General features: G+C 38.1%; 1 protein-coding gene across 1 annotated transcript in view; it reads right to left on the bottom strand.

Moving 5' to 3' along the window:
• Positions 1–15,191: 15,191 nt before the first annotated feature.
• LOC109366936 (PHD finger protein 20-like protein 1) overlaps positions 15,192–23,168 on the bottom strand; it is a 43,504-nt gene continuing 35,527 nt past the window's right edge. Inside the window, exons 14-17 of the mRNA XM_019614395.2 lie at positions 22,156–22,351; positions 21,374–21,743; positions 17,887–18,052; positions 15,192–16,865 (exon numbers count right to left, since the gene is read on the bottom strand). Coding sequence (XP_019469940.1) covers positions 16,723–16,865; positions 17,887–18,052; positions 21,374–21,743; positions 22,156–22,351 — 875 coding nt within the window. The 3' untranslated portion in view covers positions 15,192–16,722. The remainder of the gene's footprint in view (positions 16,866–17,886; positions 18,053–21,373; positions 21,744–22,155; positions 22,352–23,168) is intronic.

The following is a 23,168-nucleotide window of genomic DNA, read 5'->3' as shown; positions in this document are numbered from 1 at the left end:
TTTTTTTTTGCTTCAATTTTTTGAACAGAAATATCTAAGGAAGTGGACTTGGGAGAGTTCAACCTCCTCATTCCTCTATACTGGAAAATAAAATTCTATTCAGTAAAATCTCCCATCAACTACTAATATGCCTGAAAGGTAACCCGAGTCTATGAGAAAACAAGAGAAGACCATCAGAGTAAGAAGAAAATAGTTCAACTTCCATGTCTTTTAAATTCCTCTACATTGGCAACTGGACACTGAATAGGATCCAGCCTTCTAAGATGGACAGAAGGTAGACATGCAAAAATCCTGTTCCAGCACCTTAAGGCGGGCAGGGTTGACTCTGTTTGCTGTTGGCTGGAGTTTCCATGAGTGGGTTCACCTTGAGTGAGAGAATGTTATGAGAGTCACATCAACTGGTCTGTGTGTTTGCAAGAATGCACTCGGATCTCAAACGAAACTGAAGACTGATACTTATTACTTATCCTTTTGCTTGGGAGTTCAACATGCTGAAGCTGAGGAGTTGGGAGGCACTCACCGGTGTCTGCGAGCTCTCTCCCCAGGCTGTCCACACAGTAGCAGTACCCAGAGACCTCTGGGAATGTCTCCCGGAAGGAACTGAAGGTTTGGAAAGCCGCTGGGAGCCTGGAAGGAAAAGCAGCCTCTTGTGAAGTGCCCAGGGAGGCCCACTGACAACAACAGCAAAGCATCTGCTGACTAGCACAAAACCATGGGACAATCCTTTGATCTGCGTGTGTCGCCCAGACTCCAACATGATCCAAATCAGCATTCCAGTAGACTAACAAGTTTCCTGCGTATTTTAACCAAGCACAGAACAATAAGATCTCCCTTCAGAAAGATTCCTTATCCTTCATATGCACATACCCAGCCTCTAGTATTCATTTTCAATTCTGTTCTCACCATCAAAAGCCTGTCAAAGAGAGTTGAATAGGCACGTGTTGGCCTAATGTTATTACAACAGCCGTTCATTAGCTCCTTCCACAAATGTGCATGGCTGAGTGCCTAAACAAACAGGTTGCTCCCTTTACCTCCATGCTATGTAGGCTTTCTGTGCTGAACTAAGCATAAAAGCTGATAAAAACATCACTAATGTTTTTCATTCGGAGAGAATGATTCCATGGATTAAAGAGAAAAGGTTTCTAAGGTATTACAAGTGAGATTGATTCCTACTTTTGGAGATCAAAGAAATGGTAGTTCCCAGTAGAATACTCTAGGAGTGACAACAGCCAGATTCCAGCAAAGTAGTGGCTTAGGAAGGAAACTTAATAAGGTCAGAGTTGGGAGAAACATAATAAATGTGATCTTAACCGACAGACACTCTGGGGTTTCTGCAACCTACTAGAAGACGATTTGCTGGACTGAGGCAATATGGCCAGTGGGACATTTTCACCACATTCCAAAACAACTGTTTTATTTTACAGAGACATATCTTAGCATTGAAATATGATAAAGGCTTCATGTCCCAGCCACCTGTGGCTTATTTGGAAAAATCTAGTAAAAAGGAAATGGAATATTCTGCTCAAGGCATTCATAGAATGATGGAGTCAGAGTAGGTTTTAGCAAGGAAGGGCACTTTGGCACCCTGATCAAGAAAAAGAAACTTTGACAAGCACAAGAGTTTTACAGCAAACCCATAATCTTCCATAATCTAAATGAGACCAAAACTAGTCTCAATCCCAGTGCCACCCTACTGCAGCCTCAGGGCTGCTCTAACGTGCACAGTCTGCAATGCACATGAGAAACACTGCGGCAGTGGCCATGGCATCAAGTTGCTAGAGTTCAAGAAGTACTTGGACAACACTCTCAGACACAGGGTTTGAATTTTGGGTGGTCCTATGCAGAGCCAGCAGTTGAACTTTTGGGTCCCTTCCCACTCAGGATATACTGTGATTCTATTTTAAGACTGTAATAGGGCAGAACCTCCAGTGAACTGGGGTAAGACAGTGATCAAGGTCTTTAACCTGATGAAAGTTATAACAATAAAGTAAAAATTACTGATTTTTGGATTCTTGATCTCTTCCCACAGTAATTCCCACAGGTTGCACTATACAGATGCCTATCCTAGTTGGACCTGAGCACAGTCTGTATAAAAGCAGCAACAGTAGACAACTACTGGTGTACGGCAGAAAATTTGGATTTATCTTTCTTTCCAGAAGTCTTCCTCCTTGGAAAACCTTAGCCTTACTCTTTTCAAAATTCTCCATTATTTTATATGACACACTCCTTTATTCTGGAATAGTTGGAAAAGTGTGGGGAAGCCATTTACAAACGGAGTTAAGTGACACATAGATTTCAAAAATAAATTCTTGGAACCAAAGTTATCCAGTTATCAGAACGTGAACATGTTAAGATAGGGGTTTAATCTGTGCATTTGCAACAGTTCTTTGCTTTGGAACTTGTCACTTCAACTCTACATTCTTGCTGCCTGCTTATATAGCAGAATAATAATATTCCACACACAAATGTGGTGAAAAATAAATATATTAACAACCTAAGGTACTCCGATTAGACAGTTATGGATTAAGTCTGTGCCATAATTAGAAAAATAGACAGCTGGAAGTGAAATGGTTCTGCTGTGATTATTTACGTGACGTGGACACAAGAAGTGCACAGTCCTGCCGATCTTTTCCAGTCAAACCTCCCAATGGGAGCAAGTAAAGCAAAAAAAAGTATAATAAAGTAAAAATGTAAAAAAGATACAAAATATATTAATTTAAAGCATTGCTTCATTCTCTGCAAACTGAGTCAAGGCAGAAGGAGACATTACATTTACTCCACTGCCCTCCTCTGGAGAAACGTGCTGATTGCAATGCCCAGCCAAGGGCACTTCTCAAGACCTCTTCCCTCTGCATTTCCCCTTTCCCAGCCCTTATTTCTCTTTATGATCATTAATTCCCTATTCCTCCAAAGGACAAAGGCTTCCTGCTCCCACTGACAAGCATTTGGTCCAGCATTTTGAAATCTCCCCCAGCTTGCTCCAATCACTGAAGCTGGTCTGCACGTCACACCCCCGTTTATCTCTTGCTTGCTCACTTGTATGAGTAACTCCAGCACTGTGTAAATGGACAAATGTCTTCCCAATATCATGAGTAACTTGTTCTTTATGTGTTGCCACTTATCTTTCTGTCCTTCCATACGGAATTATCTTTCTTAGTTCATCTATACATCTGAATTTCACTCTTTCTGTTGCATCTATCTCATCTACTGTTTTCTGCTTGACTGAAAGATCTCCCTGGCTACTTTCCCAAATGCAGATCCCAAAGTGGTAATCACTAGTGTGCAAAGTCACACTGAATACACTACAGGGATGGAATACAAAGCTTTTGCAGAAGAACAAATTTAATTCACAGGAAAACGAATTACTTGGACTATTCTTAGCAGGAAATAATATCAGACATAATCACAGCAAAAGGAATGGCACTGGAATGGGCTGCCCAGGGAGGTGGTAGAGTCACCGACCCTGGGGGTGTTCAAGGAAAGACTGGATGTTGTGTTGAAGGACATGATTTAGTGGGAGCTATTGGTAATAGGTGAACGGTTGGACTGGATGATCTTTTAGATCTTTTCCAACCTTGGTGATTCTATGATTCAATGAAAAGTACTTCATGGGGAAAAACATGCAGTAATATCCTGCCTTTAAGAATTGTGCAGCACTGCCTCCCTGTTTCAGAAACCTATGCTCTTACCTGTTATAATTATGAATGAGATCGAAAACCATCATGTCTGTCGTGTTGACAAACTTGCATTGGACAGGCAGAAACTCTCCATCTTCTGAGCACTGTGGTGGGCTCTTCTCCCCAACCCCATGCAGAATGCGGCGGTCTCGGATCTCACAGGTCCCTGGACCTAACAAGGAAAAACAGCAATGTTTATTAGTGCTGAATGTCCTACAGACAATCCCATTGGAATCGGAAGAGGCCTAGATTCATTATGCTGAACACCCTAACATAGGTGTCTTGTGTTCTCTCTATAGCCAAAGGAAAAAGGGACTTATTTCAAATTTCTCTACTAAGCACCCATACTTCCATAGGATAAGTGTAGGCTACAGTGCCCAAAGAGCTTATTTACCATCTTTCATTCACACTAAACCTTCCATCCCTACTAAACTCATTGTTTTGTTGAATAGTACTTACATTGTGTTGGCTTTCCTCTCTGCCTGGTGCCATAAATCTCCATTCCTTCTTGGTCTACACACCAGCACTGATCCAGCTCCACATCACACTGCACCACATCAAATGCCCCTGAGTCCAGGCACTGAGGGATGTAGGAGATACTACTGCTGTTGATGTAGCCACTCACCAAGACTCTTTGTTTTTGCAACTGGCAGAAGGATAAGCCTGCAGCGCCAGAGAGGGACACTGTTAGAGGAAGTTATTTGTTGGATACAGAATCATCTATTTTAAAATAACAACTGAATTTTCTGAGAGGGAAAACTTCTGATTTTGTCATCCAGGAGGCATCAAGACACTGATGGAGTTGAGGTCATGAAAAGTGGTATCCAGAAACCCACCACAGATGGGGTTGAAGCTCTCTAATTCATAAGTGAATATGATCAGTTAAAGTTTATATTTTATGTTATTTTGATCTTCATGAATACAGACCACCTGATGGTTTCCATGACCATTCCCAAAGTAAGACCAGAACTTCCACTAGGATTCAGTGAAAACAACAAAATAGAGTCCATGTAAGTCTAAATGCCCTTTGCTTCAACAGTTTAAATGTAGTCTTAAAACACTTAAAAACAAAAACAAAAACAAAAACATTTTGAACAAAAATAAAAACCTTTGACTTACAAGATATAGGATATCCATTCTGTTTGCTGCCAGGTACTTCGATGCCATTCTCATCTACACACCAACAGGAAAGACCATTCCTGCTGCACTGAACTGCCCTGAAGGAGAACATGAGTAACAGATTTTATTCTCTAACTCCAAAGTCCTCAGTCTTGCCCATAGTCAGTATGGGGCACAAACCATGGCAAACAGGCACTTGCTACTTCAAATAATAGAATCAGAAAGGATTGTATTGCTAAATCCTCTGGGTCTACCTAATAGTTCAGTCTGGAGAAGTGAAGGCTCAGGAGAGACCTTATCACCCTCTACACCTCTCTGAAAGGAGGTTGTGGTGAGGTGGGGGTCAACATCTTCTCTCAGGTAACAGTGATAGTACAAGAGGAAATGGCCTTAAGTTGCACCAGAGGAGGTTCAGGTTGGATATTGGGAAGAATTTCTTCTCTGAAAGAGTGGTGAAGCACTGGAACAGGCTGGTGGAGTCACCATCCATGGAGGTGTTCAAGAAACATTTAGATGTGGTACTCAGGGACACAGTTTAGGGGGCAATACTTGTGGATGGTTGGACTGGGTGATCTTGGAGTCTTTTCCAACCCTAATGATTCTGTGATTCTATGATTAGTTCTTTTGCTATCTTGAGAAGAAACCCAACCGCACGACTTTAAGAAGTGTGGATAACTCCTCAAGTCAGCTTAGCACATATATGCCATCAGGCACATTGGTCACAGGTTTCGTGTTCACTGGTATGCATGGGAAGACATCAGCTGAATTACACAGCAATCTGCAGCAAGATTAGGTGGTTACCCTTGGATTCACCCATTAGCCTAGAGATTAATTCCAGCAACAGGAAATTCATTCAGGAGAGGCTGGATCTGCAACACGGCTCTGTGAAGTCTCTTCAGTCTCTGAGTACCTCGCCCTCTGATAGGGTGGCTCTTCAAAACTGAATCTAAATATTTCAATAGCAATGAATAGTTATATAGTGAAACAGCAGAACTACAGCAAGGACAAGCTACCTGAACTGGCCATCTTCTGAGCACTGAGGAATGTAGGTTTCTCCTCCTGTAAAAGCCTTTTCCCTCTGAAGTTCGCATGGACGCAGTGGCTGAGAATCTGTCTGGTACTCTGAAAGCATCAAGAAGGTGAACGTTAAGTGTGATGTCATGATTAGCCTGTTCTTATCAAATCCTGTTAGTGCCACTGAAACACAGTGGAAGCCCAAGCTCATGAGTCCTCCCTGGTTATTTCCCCACTGTGCCTTTCTGTATGGGACAGCAGAGAAAGGCACAGAGCAAACCAGCAATGCTGCCAGGTGCAGGATAAGTAGTGATGGAGGTGCTCATGAGGCCTTTTCCCATGCCTGCATTTAATTAGATTCATCTCTGTTCTATACCAATGTGGTACCATTTTCTGGTACCTGAGAAGTTTACATCATTTCTTGTAGTTACCTCCACAAAACAGTGCTTTCCTCAGCCAAGTCCGTTCCTCAGCAGGAGGGACATCACTATTTACATTTCTGAGTATTTGTTCTTTATTGAAACCCAATAAAGTTATAAATAAAGTTAAATAACAGACACTATTCAATAAAAAGGAAAGGCATTTCTTCTTAACCAAAGGAAGACCTAAAAAGAATCTGTATCTAGCAGTTAGCATCAGACTGGCTCATATTAGGAGCTTCTCAATCTCTACCAGTACACGTGGTTAGCTGCTGAGGCCACCACTTGTTCCAGTCTGTTCTTAATGCAAACCAAATTTGTCTGCTGCTTTAAGAGAACAGTGAAATTTTGTAGGTTCTTTTTTACAGAACAGATTAAGTTGGTCTGAATTTATAGTAGTGCAAATACATCGTAAGTTCTGAATTCTTTTCAATTTTCAGTGATTACAATGATTTGAGCCACAGGTGTTTTCTGTGCACCTGAGAACTGTCAATCACTTTTCCTGTGAGTTCTACAGTGTCCCTTTAAGCCCATGTGAAATTGCCACAAGACTGTAAGGGATTTTATGTTAGCTCAACTACAGCTATCCACACGTAGACAATCCTCCAATCTTTTCCATTCAACTGTGAGTGAGACAGTTGCTCTGAGGTGTGTGGAGGTCCCTTTGTACAGCACTTTTTACAGCTTATTAAGGTACTTGAATTAAACATTAGTGGATGACTTACACTGCTGCCTTCAGGACTATCAAACTCAAGATCTTTAAACAGACCAAAGAGAACTGAGGACAACATTCAGACTATCCAATATCTTAAATTGAGAATAAAGCCTAAATTCAGTGATAGGACACAGAAATAGACAACTTTCATCCCACCCTTTTCTATTCATTCTTCTTCTCTAGACAACCATGTTTTCCAGAAAACTTTGTATTTCCACCCAAATTCCAGATTTTACAAATTTAGATGATCTTGATCATGTAGACATCCTCACAGTTTAGGATTTAACCTGGAGCCTAAACTCAGCCTGCACATTACACAACCATCATTTACATTTGCAACGTGCAAGACTCAAGTTCACTATTCTCTTAGTTGGAATAATGCACAAAGATCCCAGGAGCAGTCACTACTGTATGTGAGCAAAGTAAAAGAACATACTTACCAAAAATGTTGGCTGCTGCTATACTAATAAAGCACAGAAGGGTGCAAGCTGGGATGGAGCCCATCATGCAATGGGACAGCTCCATCCCTCTGTGTCACTGATGCGTCCTGCACATCGCATGCAGCCTTCAACTGCCTTTTTATAGCAACCACAGCTCAGACAGGTTCACTTGTGTGCTGGTACATTGGGCATAGAATTGGGTGAGTGACGCATATGATGTTTCTGAGATAACTACAAGAGGTCCATTCACCTGGAACTGCCCTCATGGTTTCCGTCAGCAAGTTGTCACCCCTCTCCAGGCAGCACTACAGGGACCAGTCATTGGAAAGGAGAACAAACAGCAGTCACAGAGGCTGGCTTTGGACTTAGTTACATCAACACACGCATTAAGTATGCTGACATGGCCCCATGTCAGTTGCCACCTGTGCTGAGGTGCAAGTATTTGCTGGAATTGGTTGGAAGTAGCTTAGCTTCTGAGGCTTCATCCTTCAAGGAATATACATGCGTAACCCTTAAGCTTGTTAACAGAAATCAATTTTGGAGGGTACTTATTACAATCAAGATGCTGAACCTAAAACACTTCAGAAATATTATTTACTTGACTGCAGAACATGATTTCTTACTGATCCAACACTAATGACTGACAGAATTTACCTGCACCAGGAATTACAAGAACTTGCTTTCACTTAAGCAAAGCTAGCTGGACAACCAGGCCCAGAAGAATTAGCTTAATACTAACAGAAGTACACCTCTGAGGTTGGACTTTGGCTGATTTCAGCAAAAAAAAGTGACATCAGCACTCTTATTTGTGATTTGTGGGTATGGGAGAGTCTAGCAACAAGTCCAATACCCTCTTAGCAACCAAGTCAGCACCTGTGGTAATGGTGACTCGTACTTTTGATATTGGGCTGTAGACCTCTTTAAGTCCTACAGCACAGGTATCCAAACTCTGGCTTCTGTGGGCTACACTGTGTGAAGAACCACAGGGAGTCACTGTCCCTGCAAAACGCTGTCCTTGTGTTCAAGAAATGTGTAGATGTGGCACTCACAGGATACACAATTATTTGCCATAACTTGAATGAGCCCGGCACTGCTCCTTCCTCTGCGGAGGTGTCCCTGCCTGTAGCAGGGGGCTGGAACTAGATGATCTTAAAAGTCCCTTCCAACCCAAACTGTTGTATGATTCTGATTCTCCAGCTTTTGTGTTCAGCTGAGACAGTACGAATCTCACGCCAACGTTTGGTTGTTTTGAGCAATGAGTGTTGTGAACAATGGGGGTGGACCTGGGGTCAGTCTGGGCTGCTCAGTGGGGAAGAGCCACAGGACATGCTGGGCAGGCCACACGCATCCCGCAGACTGAACGTACCTGAGCTACAGCATTAGATATACACGGTAAACGTGACCTCAGTCTGCAGCACAGGCTTACTTTAGCATTGCTAGCTGAGTGGATGAATGGAATTATATTCGGACTTGACTTTCAAGAAACCCACTCTAGACCTGAGTGAAGTCAGCAGTCAGAAGAAAGATCAAACTGGGAGATGATGAACAACGCTATGCAGATGGCAAACCAACACACATTTATCTAATCCAGTTTTCTAAAGTTTGTCCAGAATTGTCCTTCAAGCCCTCTGTATAGAAAATTCACTTTTTTCCTCTTTCTCTGTTGACTACCAAAGGTCATTAAGGCAGACAGAAAACCAAGGAGGCCTCTAAGAACCATTATTAATAGAAAGAAGCAATGTGCAACTATCTACGCATCTAAAAACTGACAATATCTTAACTGCATTGATTCTCATGACTGCTTTTATTTCTTTAAAAAACAGAAAATGACCTCTAACTATACTAGGTAGAACAGCCAAGACTTAAAAATCTCTTCAAAGATCAAGTGGGAGATAGTGTTCTGGCAACTGGTGTCCTTCAAACCACTTTTAGATGTGCATCACATGCAAGTTCGGTGGGATTCAGTGGCCCATGGATTCAAAAAATAAAATGGGTAGTTTACACAACAATATATGCAATCGACAGTCTTCAGAGGAAAAAAAGGCACTTGTGATCCATGGTTGGTCAAATTCTAATTAAGAAAATCCTCAGTGCATAACACTCTCTTCAGTGCAGGAACAACTGTATTAAGCTCTATTTTTAGCACCTGAGACAAGATGGAAGAACATCTCAAATTAGCTGAGCACTGAAGTGTGAAAAAGGAGCAAATGGAAAAGGTCTCTGCAGCTAATATGGCCTTAAAATTAGTTTGTCTTTAAAATCATTGCTTTAGTGCTGGAAATGAAGTTTCGTTTGTTGTAGACGTTAGCAAAAAGCAACTCAATCTAGACTAGAATTGTTAGGGGAAAGAAAAAACTTCAATGTGATGAAACATTTTATTGCAATCACAAAATCTTAAGAAAGAAACAGATCATTTATCCAGTGTTCCAGTTTTGCACACACTTTCTTAATAGAAAGACTGCATGGGCTTTTGCAAGTGCTGTATTTATATATAAAAAAGCCAAAGGGTAAATGCTTCCAATAAATGAATATACAAACATCTGTACATACATAAAAATTGCTTTCGCTCAAAACTTAAGCCTAAGAAACCAATCTTATATTCAGAAATGGGATTAAAGAAGACTTCTGAACGAGGCAGTAAATTGGAAGTAGCGATTTTAAGAACTGAAAACTTTGTCAGATGATGCCCATATCATGTATTTCATTTATTTTCAAATAACGGACTGTGATGAACTGGGATAAAATTTTGGCCCATCTTCTCCTATGTTTCAAGAACACAATATAGAAATCATGCCATTCTTTAACAACTTCTCCTATATTTGTGAGCACAGGTACATTTCTTCCCAAGCATAATGATCTTATTTCAAACATCTTCACATGATTTTGGCAATTATCATTAATTCAATCCTCAAAAAGGGACAAAAAATGCATAAAGTGATGCAAAATCAGAAGATGAAAAGAAAAATGAAGCACAGCTTCACCAGATACTAGACATTTGAGTCACTTTACACATTCTTTAAATTGAAAGTATGATGGGGAAGTACCAGAACACTAAACTGGGCTAGGTAAGAAAAGCAGGCAAAGGACTTCTCATTTTTTTTTCCTGTCGTGTTGTATTTCCATTTCCCCACTAGAATCATAGAATCACCAAGGTTGGAAAAGGCCTCCAAGATCATCCAGTACAACCATCCATCTACTACCAAGTAATGGATAGATTTGTATACTAAGATACAATTTTGGCAAATGAAAACTAAACCATGAGAAAATAAAAAACTTCCCTAGTCATACTAACAAGGTGCTGAATTTCTGGTAGTACAAAATTTTCCCTTTTTTGTCCTGATAATAGTTAACCTGCTCTGGGCACAGCAATGAAGAGGGAAAGCAAATTGAAGGAGAAATCCACGTCCTGCATACAAAAAGCTGCATAATTTTATGTCTCCTGATTGTAATGGAGGTGAAAAAAGACAAATGGAGAACAATGGATTAAACAAACTCATGGAGAACAGATCTACATCAGTGACTGACAAAACTGATAAATCGTTATACTTTGATCGAGGGAACTTTTGCTATCCAGAAATGAAAGATACCATAAAGGAAAGATCAACTTGCACAGAGCTTTTACAGTCAATATATTTCTACAAAGGCTTGCACTGACCTTCTGCCTAAAATAAGATACTGGGACGAATGGATCCTCAATCTGATTCAGGACAAGAAAACAGCAGTTCAGATAATACCCCAAGATCTGAATTTGTCTTTGTACTGTTTGATAGACTGCTTTGAGGTGGTGCCTTTGCTTATGATATGTCTAGCAGTTTGTTTTTTAAATGTTCAAGATTATACCACTTTCTGTCATGTGAACAACTCAACAGTTTCTGTATACTAGTATCTCACTCAGATTCTGCCTGATTTTGTTCACCTCCTGCCTACCATTTATGCCCCAGTCCACAACACACCTAGGACAGGAACTTCCTCAGTACTGTTTGTGTATTTGTTTCTTACAACAGTAAAGTCCTGAACAATTATTTATAGGCAATACAAAAATATAAGAAATCAGTACACCACACTGACATTCTTTTGTAATAATATTCAGAGAAACAAGACTGCCACTGTCACTCTGAAGTTGTTAAAAGACAAGGTATTTCAAGACAATGCACTGCAAAACTCAAACCTTGAAACTGTTAGACACTGAAGTAACTCAGGAACATTAAAATGTCACAATTACTTTGATGGTAAGGGAATCATCATCATAAAATCATAGAATGGCCAGGGTTGGAAGGGACCTCAAGGATCACAAAGCTCCAACCCACCCACTGCAGGCAGGACTGCCAACCTCCACATTTAATACTAGACCAGGCTGCTCTGGGCTGCATCCAACCTGGCCTTGAACATCTCCAGGAACGGGGCATCTACAGCCTCTCTGGGCAGCCTGTTCCAGCACCTTGGTAAAGAACTTCTCCCTGATATCCACCTAAATATTCCCTCCTTCAACTTAAAACCATTTCCCCATCCTGCTATTATCTACCCTTTCAAAGAGCATTCAGTACTGTGAATAATTTACTGATTACATAATTTGGCTATGGGCTAAAATGCAACTGAAGATTCCCTAAAGTTTTCAGATCCATACAAATAAGAATATCCATGACCGTATGTAGTTTATTTACCATAGGCTAAGCACACCACTAAAGATTCCCTAGTGATTTTAAACGTATACATTCACTAACTCACTAAAACTGAAGTCCACTGAATGGGAGCCCAGGCACACAACAATCTCAATGATCTTTATCGTTTTAGAATGTGGCCAACATTATAGCTATTATAAAAAATAAATCACAGAAAAGGTACTCTGTGTATCTCATAGAGGATTTTATAATAGTGTACTGCTGTCTGAGTGTTTGGTGGCAATACACTGACGCCCACGGCAGCAGCTGAACAAGACAGCTCTTGCCAGTTGTACAGCAAAGGAAGCTGCTGGTTGAAGTAAACAGCAGTTGAGCTAACTGTAGTTATTCAGTCCCTGGCTCATGTACAGTTTACACGCGGCCTAGAGTATAAAAAGAGAGATTCACTCCTGAAAGACTTTTCATGCTAGTTCATTTTCTCCATGTGATTTCTAATTTTTCCTTTGGGTTGTTCGGGTTGGTGCAAAATGGCTGCCAAATGCTCAATCTGCTCTTTGTGCAGTGTATTTTCACGGTCATTACATGCTCTGTCATATTTTCCATATATAACAGATATACACATAGTGTATAATTCTTACTGCTAAAGACAGGCCCCTACACCCAGCACCGAGAACATAATAGCATAATAAAAACTTTGTAAAATGATCATTTACAGCAATACAGATGCAGTGTAAGAGAAAAAAGTAGCAACCAATCAAACACAAAAATAGCAATAGACATTTAGAGAGTGATTAAACTTGGATCTTAATAAACACTGTGAAATTAAAGCTGACAGACTGTAACATTATTAAGCAGTAGAGAGAAAACACAAGGTTCCAGTCTTCTAAACTGACATGGCAAAGGCGTGCAAATAGATGGCATACTTGCACCCACCCCCTTCACACATCAGCATCTCCATATAACTAGAGAAAAAACAAGGAGCTAAAGAGCAAGGATAAACAGAGATACTAAATGAATCAGCAGGGTGATAGCTGCTCTACAAGAGGACTTTACCCATGGAAAAAACAGCTTCAATTCTTTGCAAGCCAGCAAAGGAATCTATTAGAAAACTGCAATTCACCACCTAAGAAAAATAGCAGGGTTCTGCAGCTGTTAATCACTCCACATCTGAACAAATATATATGAAATCCAGAATATCTAAAATATTGGAATCAGCTTCCCTACAATTACCCAAGAAAAGTGTTATAGGAACTATTTCCATTTCCTGCCATATGATTTGAAGTATCTCCATTTTATAACTGCAACATCATCAGAAAACACGTACTAGGGCTACCTATGTCACCAGGTCTGTGCTTCATTTACGACTGTAATACTGACATCCATCATTGCAACTCACAAATCCTGACGTGGATGCCTTCAATACTGTCACAGGAAGAAGGGTTTGAAATGAATCACTCCCAATACCTCCATCGCGGAAAACAGGTGGGCAGATTTCAGACAGAGTTCAGACACAAAGTTCAGCATTTAAAGGCTCCACAAATTTGCCATTTAATATCGTACCTCACAAGAGGTAATGGGGCGTTTTTCTTTTTTAATTACTTATGAAGGATGAAAATTTAAAAATTGTATTTTGCTTATCTGCACAGATGTATCACAGTCAGCACAACACTACAAGCTATTACTTTCTTCTCAGAGCAGTCTGCCTCCTTCATCAAGCATCATAAGAAACTGAAATTCATGTCCAGGTAACTGATACTGCAAATAGATTGTGTGTAGGTACTTGGATTAATTAGCGAGGCAGCAGGAAGACAGAGGGAAAATAATGCATAGAGAAAAATTATTCTCTTGGTAAGGCCTATTAGAAGACATGTTTATATGAACCAGACCGCATCAGGTTCGACTGGCAAATGAGTAAAGCAATCAGCTGTAGGTTACATACTGTGCATAACATTTTATGGCACCTGACTTGTGTTTAAAACAACATGGGATGTTTCAAAAGCATCCCACTTACTTCAGTAATGGAGAAACCTGAGCCAGAACTAATGTTCAGGTATCACGGACTAACAATGCAATTTGAAAGAGAAGTGAGACAAGCTTGTGAAGCACTCGAGCAATACACAATATATCATAGCACTGCTCATAAGCCATTATATGTTCTTACAAGATGTGAATGCTTGCAAGGAATGTATCTATTAATAATGACTGACTACACAAGAAATGAAGACAAACATAAACGTTAATCAGATTCGTTGTTTTGGTAAGCACAGTCCATCCTGAATCAGGCAGGATCTTCAGAGATAAAGTTGAGTATTCATGTAAATTGAGGCTGCTGCATACACAAACAGAAGACAAGTGAAAGCTGCACAAGCAACTTCAGCTCTGACCTTACGACTTCCTTTTCAGATACCATTTCTCCACCTCTGCACTAAGAAGGTAATCTCATTCCTCTCACCTGGAATTTCTTAGTTCACATCCACCTTCCATAGCATCTATAGTTTATTATATCACAGGCACTGCATAACATCACTACAGTGTATGCTGTATAAAAGTTTGTAAATACCCTCCATTTTCCTTCAAAGTAAGTCAACTGGATTTCCATTTCTCTTATACAGTTCGCACAGCAACACATTCAAGGATATGCAGCAAGTGAATAATATATTAAAGTCCCACATACCAAGAAGCAAGTAGGTCACTCAACTAATCATATTGTTTTAAGCCATTAAGCATCCAACTATATAACACATCAGAATACTTTATTAACAGTCATTATAAAAAACAACTCCTCCTGACGTATTGTGAAATTGCTAATTTTGATTCTACAGTCACCTTCCATGTTACCATGTAGCTCTTCAATACATCTTACAAGCTTGATGTGGCAAGTTTTGAATAGCAACCACTCTGTACACGGGCTTACGCTTTTTTTTTTGCATATTAAAAGTGGTAAATTCAAACGAGAGACAGACAAGAAATATCAGGGTAAGGTTTTTTTTTTTTTAAGCAGCCACGCTACTCAATAATGTTTTTATCATAAAAGTTCAGTGCACAGGTTGCAGTGTCTTTCCCAGTTAAACCATCTTTGGCACATTTTTCAATTTTATGAATCCTCAAAAGGCATTCCAAGAATTTCTGATGTCTGTACATTATTATAATAACAGTTGCATGTAGATCAGGAAGAAAAATTGAAAATGTAGAGTACGCAGAATAGTTTTAATAAACAGTTTTACATACAGTACCTTACATATAGAACAGTGTGTTTGCAAATTTAAATAATTTTTGAATGTACAGTGGCTTGTACTCTTATCAAAAGGTAAATTCAAGTGTACTGTCTATCGGTTCTAAAACGCATTTATACAGATAACTAGAACTGATAAACAGATGTGAGGCATAAAATGTTCAAGTATCTTTGTCATCAGTTAAATAGCCTCCTTTTAACAGTCATATTTTACAAATTTCAAAACCTGTACATACATTATTTTCAATTTTAGAAACTGTTTGTTAAAAGGTAACGTTTTATGTTAACCACCAGTTCTTATAATCTATGGAAAAAAATAGATGTGTAGATATAAATGTATATAGCATGTATAAATGTATTTGTGTATGTATACACATGTACATACACATAAAAGTATGTATGTAGCACTGGGTACAGCGGCAACTTATAAGCACAGGGAAAGTCCTGGGCTCAAAAAAATCAGCAAAAGCTAACAGAACAACTAGGTTGCCTTTGGTTTCATGATGTTGCATTTACTGAAGCTGGAAGTTTTCCTGTTTTTGTTTTTTTTTTCTTTTTTTTTTCCCCAAAAATAAATCTTGTATCATGTATATTGCAATATTTATTCTAGTGGTTGAGTATATTGACAGCCACAGACAGTTTCACTGCTCTTGTCATTCCTCATCCCAGCTGAGGATGGCGAAGTAACACCAGAACAGAGCTATCCAGGACAAAAATTGTATTGTGAATCCTGAATACTCCCCACAGAACATAAATATAAACTAGATATAATTTTGGATGGATTGCTGGCACCAAGTAGGAATACGGAAAAAACCTTCATGTAAGCCATAATGAAAATCTCATTCCAGTGGTTGTAACGTTATTTGGCACATGTGACCACTGCTTGCCACTTACGTTTTAAAGGAGCCTAAGGGTGCTGTAATAAAATTTTCTATTTAAAAAAATACTTTGAAAAGGAGACTGTGACAAGTAGCTTCTTTCAAAATCAAAGCTAATATGCTCACTTTCCTGAACATTCATGAAAAAGAAAATCATCTATAAATTTTTCTTGTAGAGAGGATGCAGATCTCTCTGTGTCTTTTACTGATGAGAAGAATTTTGTAAAAATGCAGTTCAAAAATTTTTAGTCAGCTGAATTCCACAAATTTAGAATTTTCCACTAGATGGTTCAAAATAGCAGAACCATTCTTTGCAGAGATTTTGTTCAGCTTTCCTGTATGCAGAAGTTTCCTTGTTTATCATACTGAGATACAAACACTTCTCAGTATGTAATACACCATATTTTGAAGTTTGGATGTGAATATTTAGATTTTCAATATAACAGATTGCTTACTCTAGGTTTCCTCTCCACTTCCTAAAACTTCAGGCTATTAATGTATTAAGAAGGATATAAATGCTCAGCTTTTTGCTGTCTTCCTATCAGTCTTGTGGCTAGTAAGAAAATTCACCGTAGAGAACCTATTTTTATTTCTTTATTCTTCCTTTTGTCATACAGAGCAAAGCGTTGCTATTTGCTGTACTTTCCCCATGTCAAGTAAAAGCTGTTTAATACGTCGCTTCAGCTGAGGCAATCTTGCTAAAGGATCTGGTGGCTCCAGTTCTCCAGTGAAATCAAGCCAGCTTTCTAAAACTACAAAGGAAAATGAAAAAGAAATTAATCAGAATGAGTCTCTGAGAAACAATTTTCAGAACAATTAAACCTTTCTTTAATATTTTATCTTTAATGAGGAGGGAAAAAATATTGAGGCTGTGATTTTTCCAACAATTCAAACATATCTTCTGATTTGATTGTTACTATAGATACCTAAAAGCAAAGTACATCCTTGGCTAACTATCTACTGTCTACACATAAAGAAGAAACGATGTGCAACAGAAAAAGCAGTCTGGGAATGTCATAATCAGTGAAATTCTAGGCTTGCTCCTGTCACTTAATCAAGCTCCTAGTTATAAGGATCAGACTATGGAACAGTTTTCCAATCTTCAATGTTTTTAAATCAACTTTTAAGCTTGCAGAGACAAAAAAAAAGGAAATAGACAAACCTTGTATTTCTAGAAATAATGCCTCATATGAGGCAGTAATAAGACTGCAAATAAGAGTCAAATGACCACTTGTCAAAAAAATTATGAAGGATTCTCATGAATACTCTGCACTCAAGTTCATCTCATTCTTAACTTTCTACAACTAGTGAGTAAATAAATTTATGTGCTGCAGTGTTTACTTCTACAATACAATCTCATGCATGTTTTCCCAGGAAACCTGGTTTATTTTCCTGAATCCATTTACACGCTAATGTAGCAAATCGAAGATGACAGCAGAATCAAACTTTTCCTAAATACTGTCAAGTAATAGAACAATCAAGCCAGCTGCAGAAAAAAGGCTGTCAACTTTATAATCCACAAATCATCTAAGGTTTCTAAAATCTGACACTACAGACTTGAGCTCAAGTGTCCTGAGCAATTAAGCTACTTTAACAAACAGTAAAATCTTGTGGAAGAGTGTGAAACCTAAAGTGCAAGCTCAGAATATAATTTTGAGTACCCAATTTTGAATACAGTACTTTAAAAAAATCTTCAGTCTGATATTGCCTTTAACAAGTGGCTATGAAATAAGCTGTTTAGGTATATTAACAAGCATCTGTAAATGCAGTTACCATCAACTTCCTTTTCAATCAGGTCCATTCTGCTGGTGACTTCATTCTGTACATTCTCTATATGAGTAAGGAGATTTAGCTGCCATTGAAGATGTGTATCCATTTGTTCCTCTGAGCCTTTTCTTTCATTACAAACAAACACAGTGTTTCCTTCAGCAGAATTCTTCTTCATAGGGGCAACAGAAAGAAAAAATTGCCATTTAAGAGCATCTATTCAATTTCTAGTGTTCATTCTGACCCTTGAATATCATGATACAGTACACTGTTTTAGAACTGTACTTCTGCCTCCTTGACAAAAAGCATACTCAGCCACCATGTATCATAACACTTCAGTAGACTAAGACAAGCAAAATGCAAATTCCATAGAAATAAGCATGTTTTTTTTAACTGGGCAAGCAAGGAAGGAGTGAGGGCAGGTCAAGTTTTGTTTAATGCAGTACATAAATTGTATTTCTGTGCTCTGTTTATAAAAATCATGACTCAATTCATGAAGTGCTGAACTGCATCAGTATAACATCAATAAAAATATATAAAACCCAAAGGATTGCTCCAAGTATAGGCAAAGAATAAATGACAAGCGCACAAAATACAATAACATCAAGATGTCAGAAGTCATTATTTTGCAAAGTTGGCCATTCATCTGTTGTTTCCTACCCCTGTGATTCTCTGTAACTTGCCACCACAAGATTTAGCCGGAATTAAACAGGGACAGGTACACAGACAGTAACATTGAGAGCTGTGCAGCCATGTTATGCAAATGTGCTATACGTGGAAGATTAGCTTGCTTTGAAGAAACTAATTATTTCTAAGAAGACAGCAAATAAATTTCTCATCTTATCTATCTGATGTTTCAGCCACTGGCTGTGACCAAAGAAAATATACCAGATTGAAAAAGCACATTAATCAAAGTGTTCAGAATGTCCATTACTTTGGAGGATTTGAAGTTTCAATTTCATGCTCATTATGACTTCATTTCTGATGGAAGTTCTTTCACTATTAACAGTTCTGTTTTAGAGATTTAATTCAAGGAAAATTGAAGATTTGTGCTCACAAAGAATCAGTTCATGGCAAGGAATGACTTGCACGTCAGGGCAAGTAGTGAATTTAATCATTTTAATACACTTGTTCGATAAAGTGCTAACGTTCTTTCCATGTCACATCAGTACAGACTTCGCATGTCTTCTCCCAGTCATCAACAGTAAGAGTATGAAAATCAGGAAATGGGGAACTGACAGATCTCTAGTCACTTCATAAGGCGAAATTAACTATTTCATGTAAGTCTTACTTAAAATAAATAAATAAATAAATAATTCAACTTGGACCATCCTGTTGGCAGCTTTGTAAGCAAGTCCTAGAGGACAAGCTGTTAATATTCACAGTATTCACAAAATTATTTACCAACGATCATTTTTGAATGTCATAAATGCCTCTAAACTCTCAAACTAGATAAAATCTTCCATCTCTCAGATATCTCAGAATGCTTTCACTATTCATACTACATCCCTCATACTTACACTGGAAATATTATATATTAAAATTAAACGCCCCATTTCTGATAATTTTCAGACTTTTTGGTACACCTACAAGAGAAGTATGCTGTTTTTTCCTTGCTGAATGAGGCTTCGTTTACACAATTCTAACATCTAGATCCTCTGTTATGTGTATTTTTCAGATGCCTGTGGCAAGAGAAAAAAATCTTGACACTGAGAGACAATTACAGATTAAGTAATAAAGTTGTTTTTATTTTTTTCCTATCACATACTTCCTTTTTTATGACCTCTGTTTCACTGAACTGGTCAGTTCATAAAACATAACTTAAAACCAAACAGGCCCTCCTCTAAGCTACGAGACCAGGAAGCCAGACCAACACAGGCCATCAGGGAATGCTGAAAGAGGTGGTAGGAAATAGAATACAACAATTTTTGAAGAAGAAATAAGTAGGAGAGTCAGGTGGGGCAAACTCATGCTTTCAGAAGGAAAAAGTAGATGTACGGTCCAAAAAGGGATCTGAATAATCTGGTCATAGCTTGTGAAAGAAAAGAAGATCTGCAACAGATCTGTAGATTCTAATTTAAGCCATTCTATAATATTAAGATTCCATCACAAGGAAAAGGCAGGAAGCTAGAAAGGAGAACATAAAATCCAAAACAGAAGTTTGACAAGGGGAAGTGAAGAGAGGTCCTTAGTCTGAAGCCACTTCATGACAAAATGGCACTTGAGAACCAGTGTCAGCACACTCCTGAGTACAAAGTAGCTCATGGAGAAACAAGAATGCTCTTCAACATATCTAAGACTAGACAGTAAGCCTTCTTTTAGTACCAGGGCTAACTGCTGACAGGAAGATGAACTAAGGCATCCCAAAAGGAGTATTCTGATACTGTCCCAAAGGATCTCTTCCCGGTTTGGGAGAGAGAGCACCCAGCTCTTCAGGTATATGACTTAGTCTCTACCAGAAACATTATTTTTTCACTGTTCACGTTTCCCTCTTAATCCTAAGAAAATTGTCACTGTAAATATATAACCTACTGTTGGAAAGAAAGCCTATTTGATACTGCTGCATGCCTATTTACTACACAAACCGAGTATAAACAAGCAATTTAGAATAGTCAATTCTAACTACAATGAGCCAAAATTTTCCCATTCAGATCATACAGCTTACATGCCACATTTAAAACTAGAATTAGACAAAAAAAGATGCATCTTACTCATTTCCTCCACATCAGAAACTGTACTTCGAAAAGTGGATGAGTTGGGCGATTTATTCTCACAGTTCATATTGTAGAAAACAGAAAGGTTTATTTTTTTTTTTGGTTGTCTTTTTGTTATTGTTTTGCATTTGTTGTTTTTTTTTTTCTTAAAGAGAATTTTTGGCTAAGACCAGACTATAAAGTATCAACTCTTTTCCATAATGTAATGGATTCAAACACCTAATGCAAAGCTGAGAAAGACATACTACATTACCAAATATAATCCTGACTAAAAGTGCGTGAAAATTTTAATTAGAAGAAATACGCAGTATTAAAAACCTCAAGAGAAGTTGCACACAACTTTTAAATTGGCATAATTACTTGTGGACTGCTCGGTAATATCACTATTGAAAGGAGAGTACGGTATGATAATAAACACTAATACAAATCTCAGTGAAACAAAAATACAAAAATAGAAAATAGAATTGAGAGAAAAAAGAAAGCCTGCTCTGTTCCCTCAGCTCCCAGAAAACAATTAAGTTCTGTTTTTTTCTTTTGTAACATTGGAAAAGAACAAATATAAGCAGTTTTAGCATAAACAATACTTGAAACATTTTGCACTTCACCAATGTCTACTCTGCTGAAAGAATTTCAGCAATCTTCCTTTGATCCTACTGATTGGCGCTGATAGAGTACGCTGAGTTCTAACAAACATTTCTGAGTACTTATGTACTTGACCTTTATCAGATTAAATATATTTGCCTAATTAAGAAACTTCTCAGATGAAAGATGGTACTTACCTGCTCATTCATGCCATCATCTTTAAAAGAATATTGTAAACAGTTTTTGTTCTCTGAACAAAATTCCTGGTCTTCCTCAAAACTACTTGTATCTTCATCATCTGAGCTCATAGGGTCAGCGACTGCTTTGCAATCTTGACCAAAACTCGGTGGCTTTTGGTAACTGTGCTCACTCGTGATATATGTTTCTTCCATTTTCTGGGGTAAACTAGGTGGTTCTTTATGGTTTTGACTGTGATACGTCCTTTCAGTTGGACTAACAGCATGTGGAAAAGTCACTATCTTTTTCTCTACCCCAAGAGTTATTTGTTCTTGTTCTTTTCGCTTTCCGGAATAAGCCCAGAGATGAAGGTCTGGGTGATGTTTATTTCTACAATAAAGATGAGAAAAATGTTATACAGAAGTTTCTCTTACAGTGCTGTACTACTATAAATCCACTTCTGCTAGATAACAGCTAAGATAAGTGCCATTATCAAACATAAGAGAGCACTACTAGGTCACTTATCAATTCAGAATAAATCCACACTGCCCTATTAGCACCAAGTTGGCGATAAAAAAAAAGAATAAAAATCAAGCAACAGCAAAAAAGAAACATACCACAAATTATAAACCAACTCTGCTAAAGAAGATGAAGGTACATGTTGCACTGGAACTACTTAAACTATTTTGTAAGAAACAACTTTAACATGATAAAATAACACGTATGGAAATGGTAGCTTCTGCTACTTAAGTATATTTTAGAAGATGACAATGAATCCTGATAAACCTGGACTGATACTTACTTTAATATCCCAATCTTCAACTGTAGTCCATGCAATATTTCTGTTACACCATATACATCTGCCAGTAGGTGATGTGTTGACACAATCTTTTTGGCATTAAGATGAGAGTAGTTTTCCTTCAAAAATGATAACCCACACATGTGCCCATTGTTTAGCCAGTCTTTATCGTAAAGATATTTGGCACTCCATCTCTGACCTGGAGTAAGCAATTCACAAATTTAGGGACATCTAAAGCCACAGCAGAACTGCATTTAAAACTTAAGTGCTAAAATTATTTGTTTTATCTCCTAAATGTCTCTTAATATCCATGACAGAATGATTCAAGACCTTATTATTTTACTGATTATCTAAAACTTAATTTTCTAGAATTTAAAAGGGAACTCTTGTCACGTTACTTTCAAAGCAACACTGAAAACTCACTCTCTAAACGGCACTTGGAAATGAAAGATCTAATTACCTTTGTGATTAAAGTACAAAGTGTATGTCAATCTAACTGCAAAAAAAATCTTTTTAAATAATTGGCACTTCAAATTTCGTTTTACAAAAGCTGCAGAAGTTAAAAAGTAATTAAATTATTGATGGAAATGTTGGAGTGTGGATTTTATATGGTTATGTCCAAAACATCTAGGTTATTTGGGAAAAACTAACAAATATTTTGCTTCAACAATGTATTTAATATCTACTTATAAGAAGCCAGAAGGTGGCTTCATGAAAAAAGAAAACTCAAAAATGCGACAGCAGAATTCTTACACTCTTCTTTGAGAGGTCTTTAGCCAAACACTGCTAGACAGGATAACAATATAAGCAGCCTCTAGGTATCCCATGCTACAATATCATCTACAATTTTAACCCAACAGGCATTAATGAGTACTTGCTAACGCTTCTAAGGTAACTTAATTATTAAAAAAAAAAAAAAAGGACAAGAGCAATATATAACACTAATTATTTTTGTTTACAGTGAGTAACCCAGATAAACAAACTGACTAAGATTGCAATATCTTACACTCAATTTC

Source organism: Meleagris gallopavo, chromosome 3 (assembly GCF_000146605.3).
Source record: "Meleagris gallopavo isolate NT-WF06-2002-E0010 breed Aviagen turkey brand Nicholas breeding stock chromosome 3, Turkey_5.1, whole genome shotgun sequence".
In the NCBI taxonomy this organism is placed as follows: Eukaryota; Metazoa; Chordata; class Aves; order Galliformes; family Phasianidae; genus Meleagris; species Meleagris gallopavo.
This window is presented reverse-complemented; position numbering and strand designations above follow the sequence as displayed.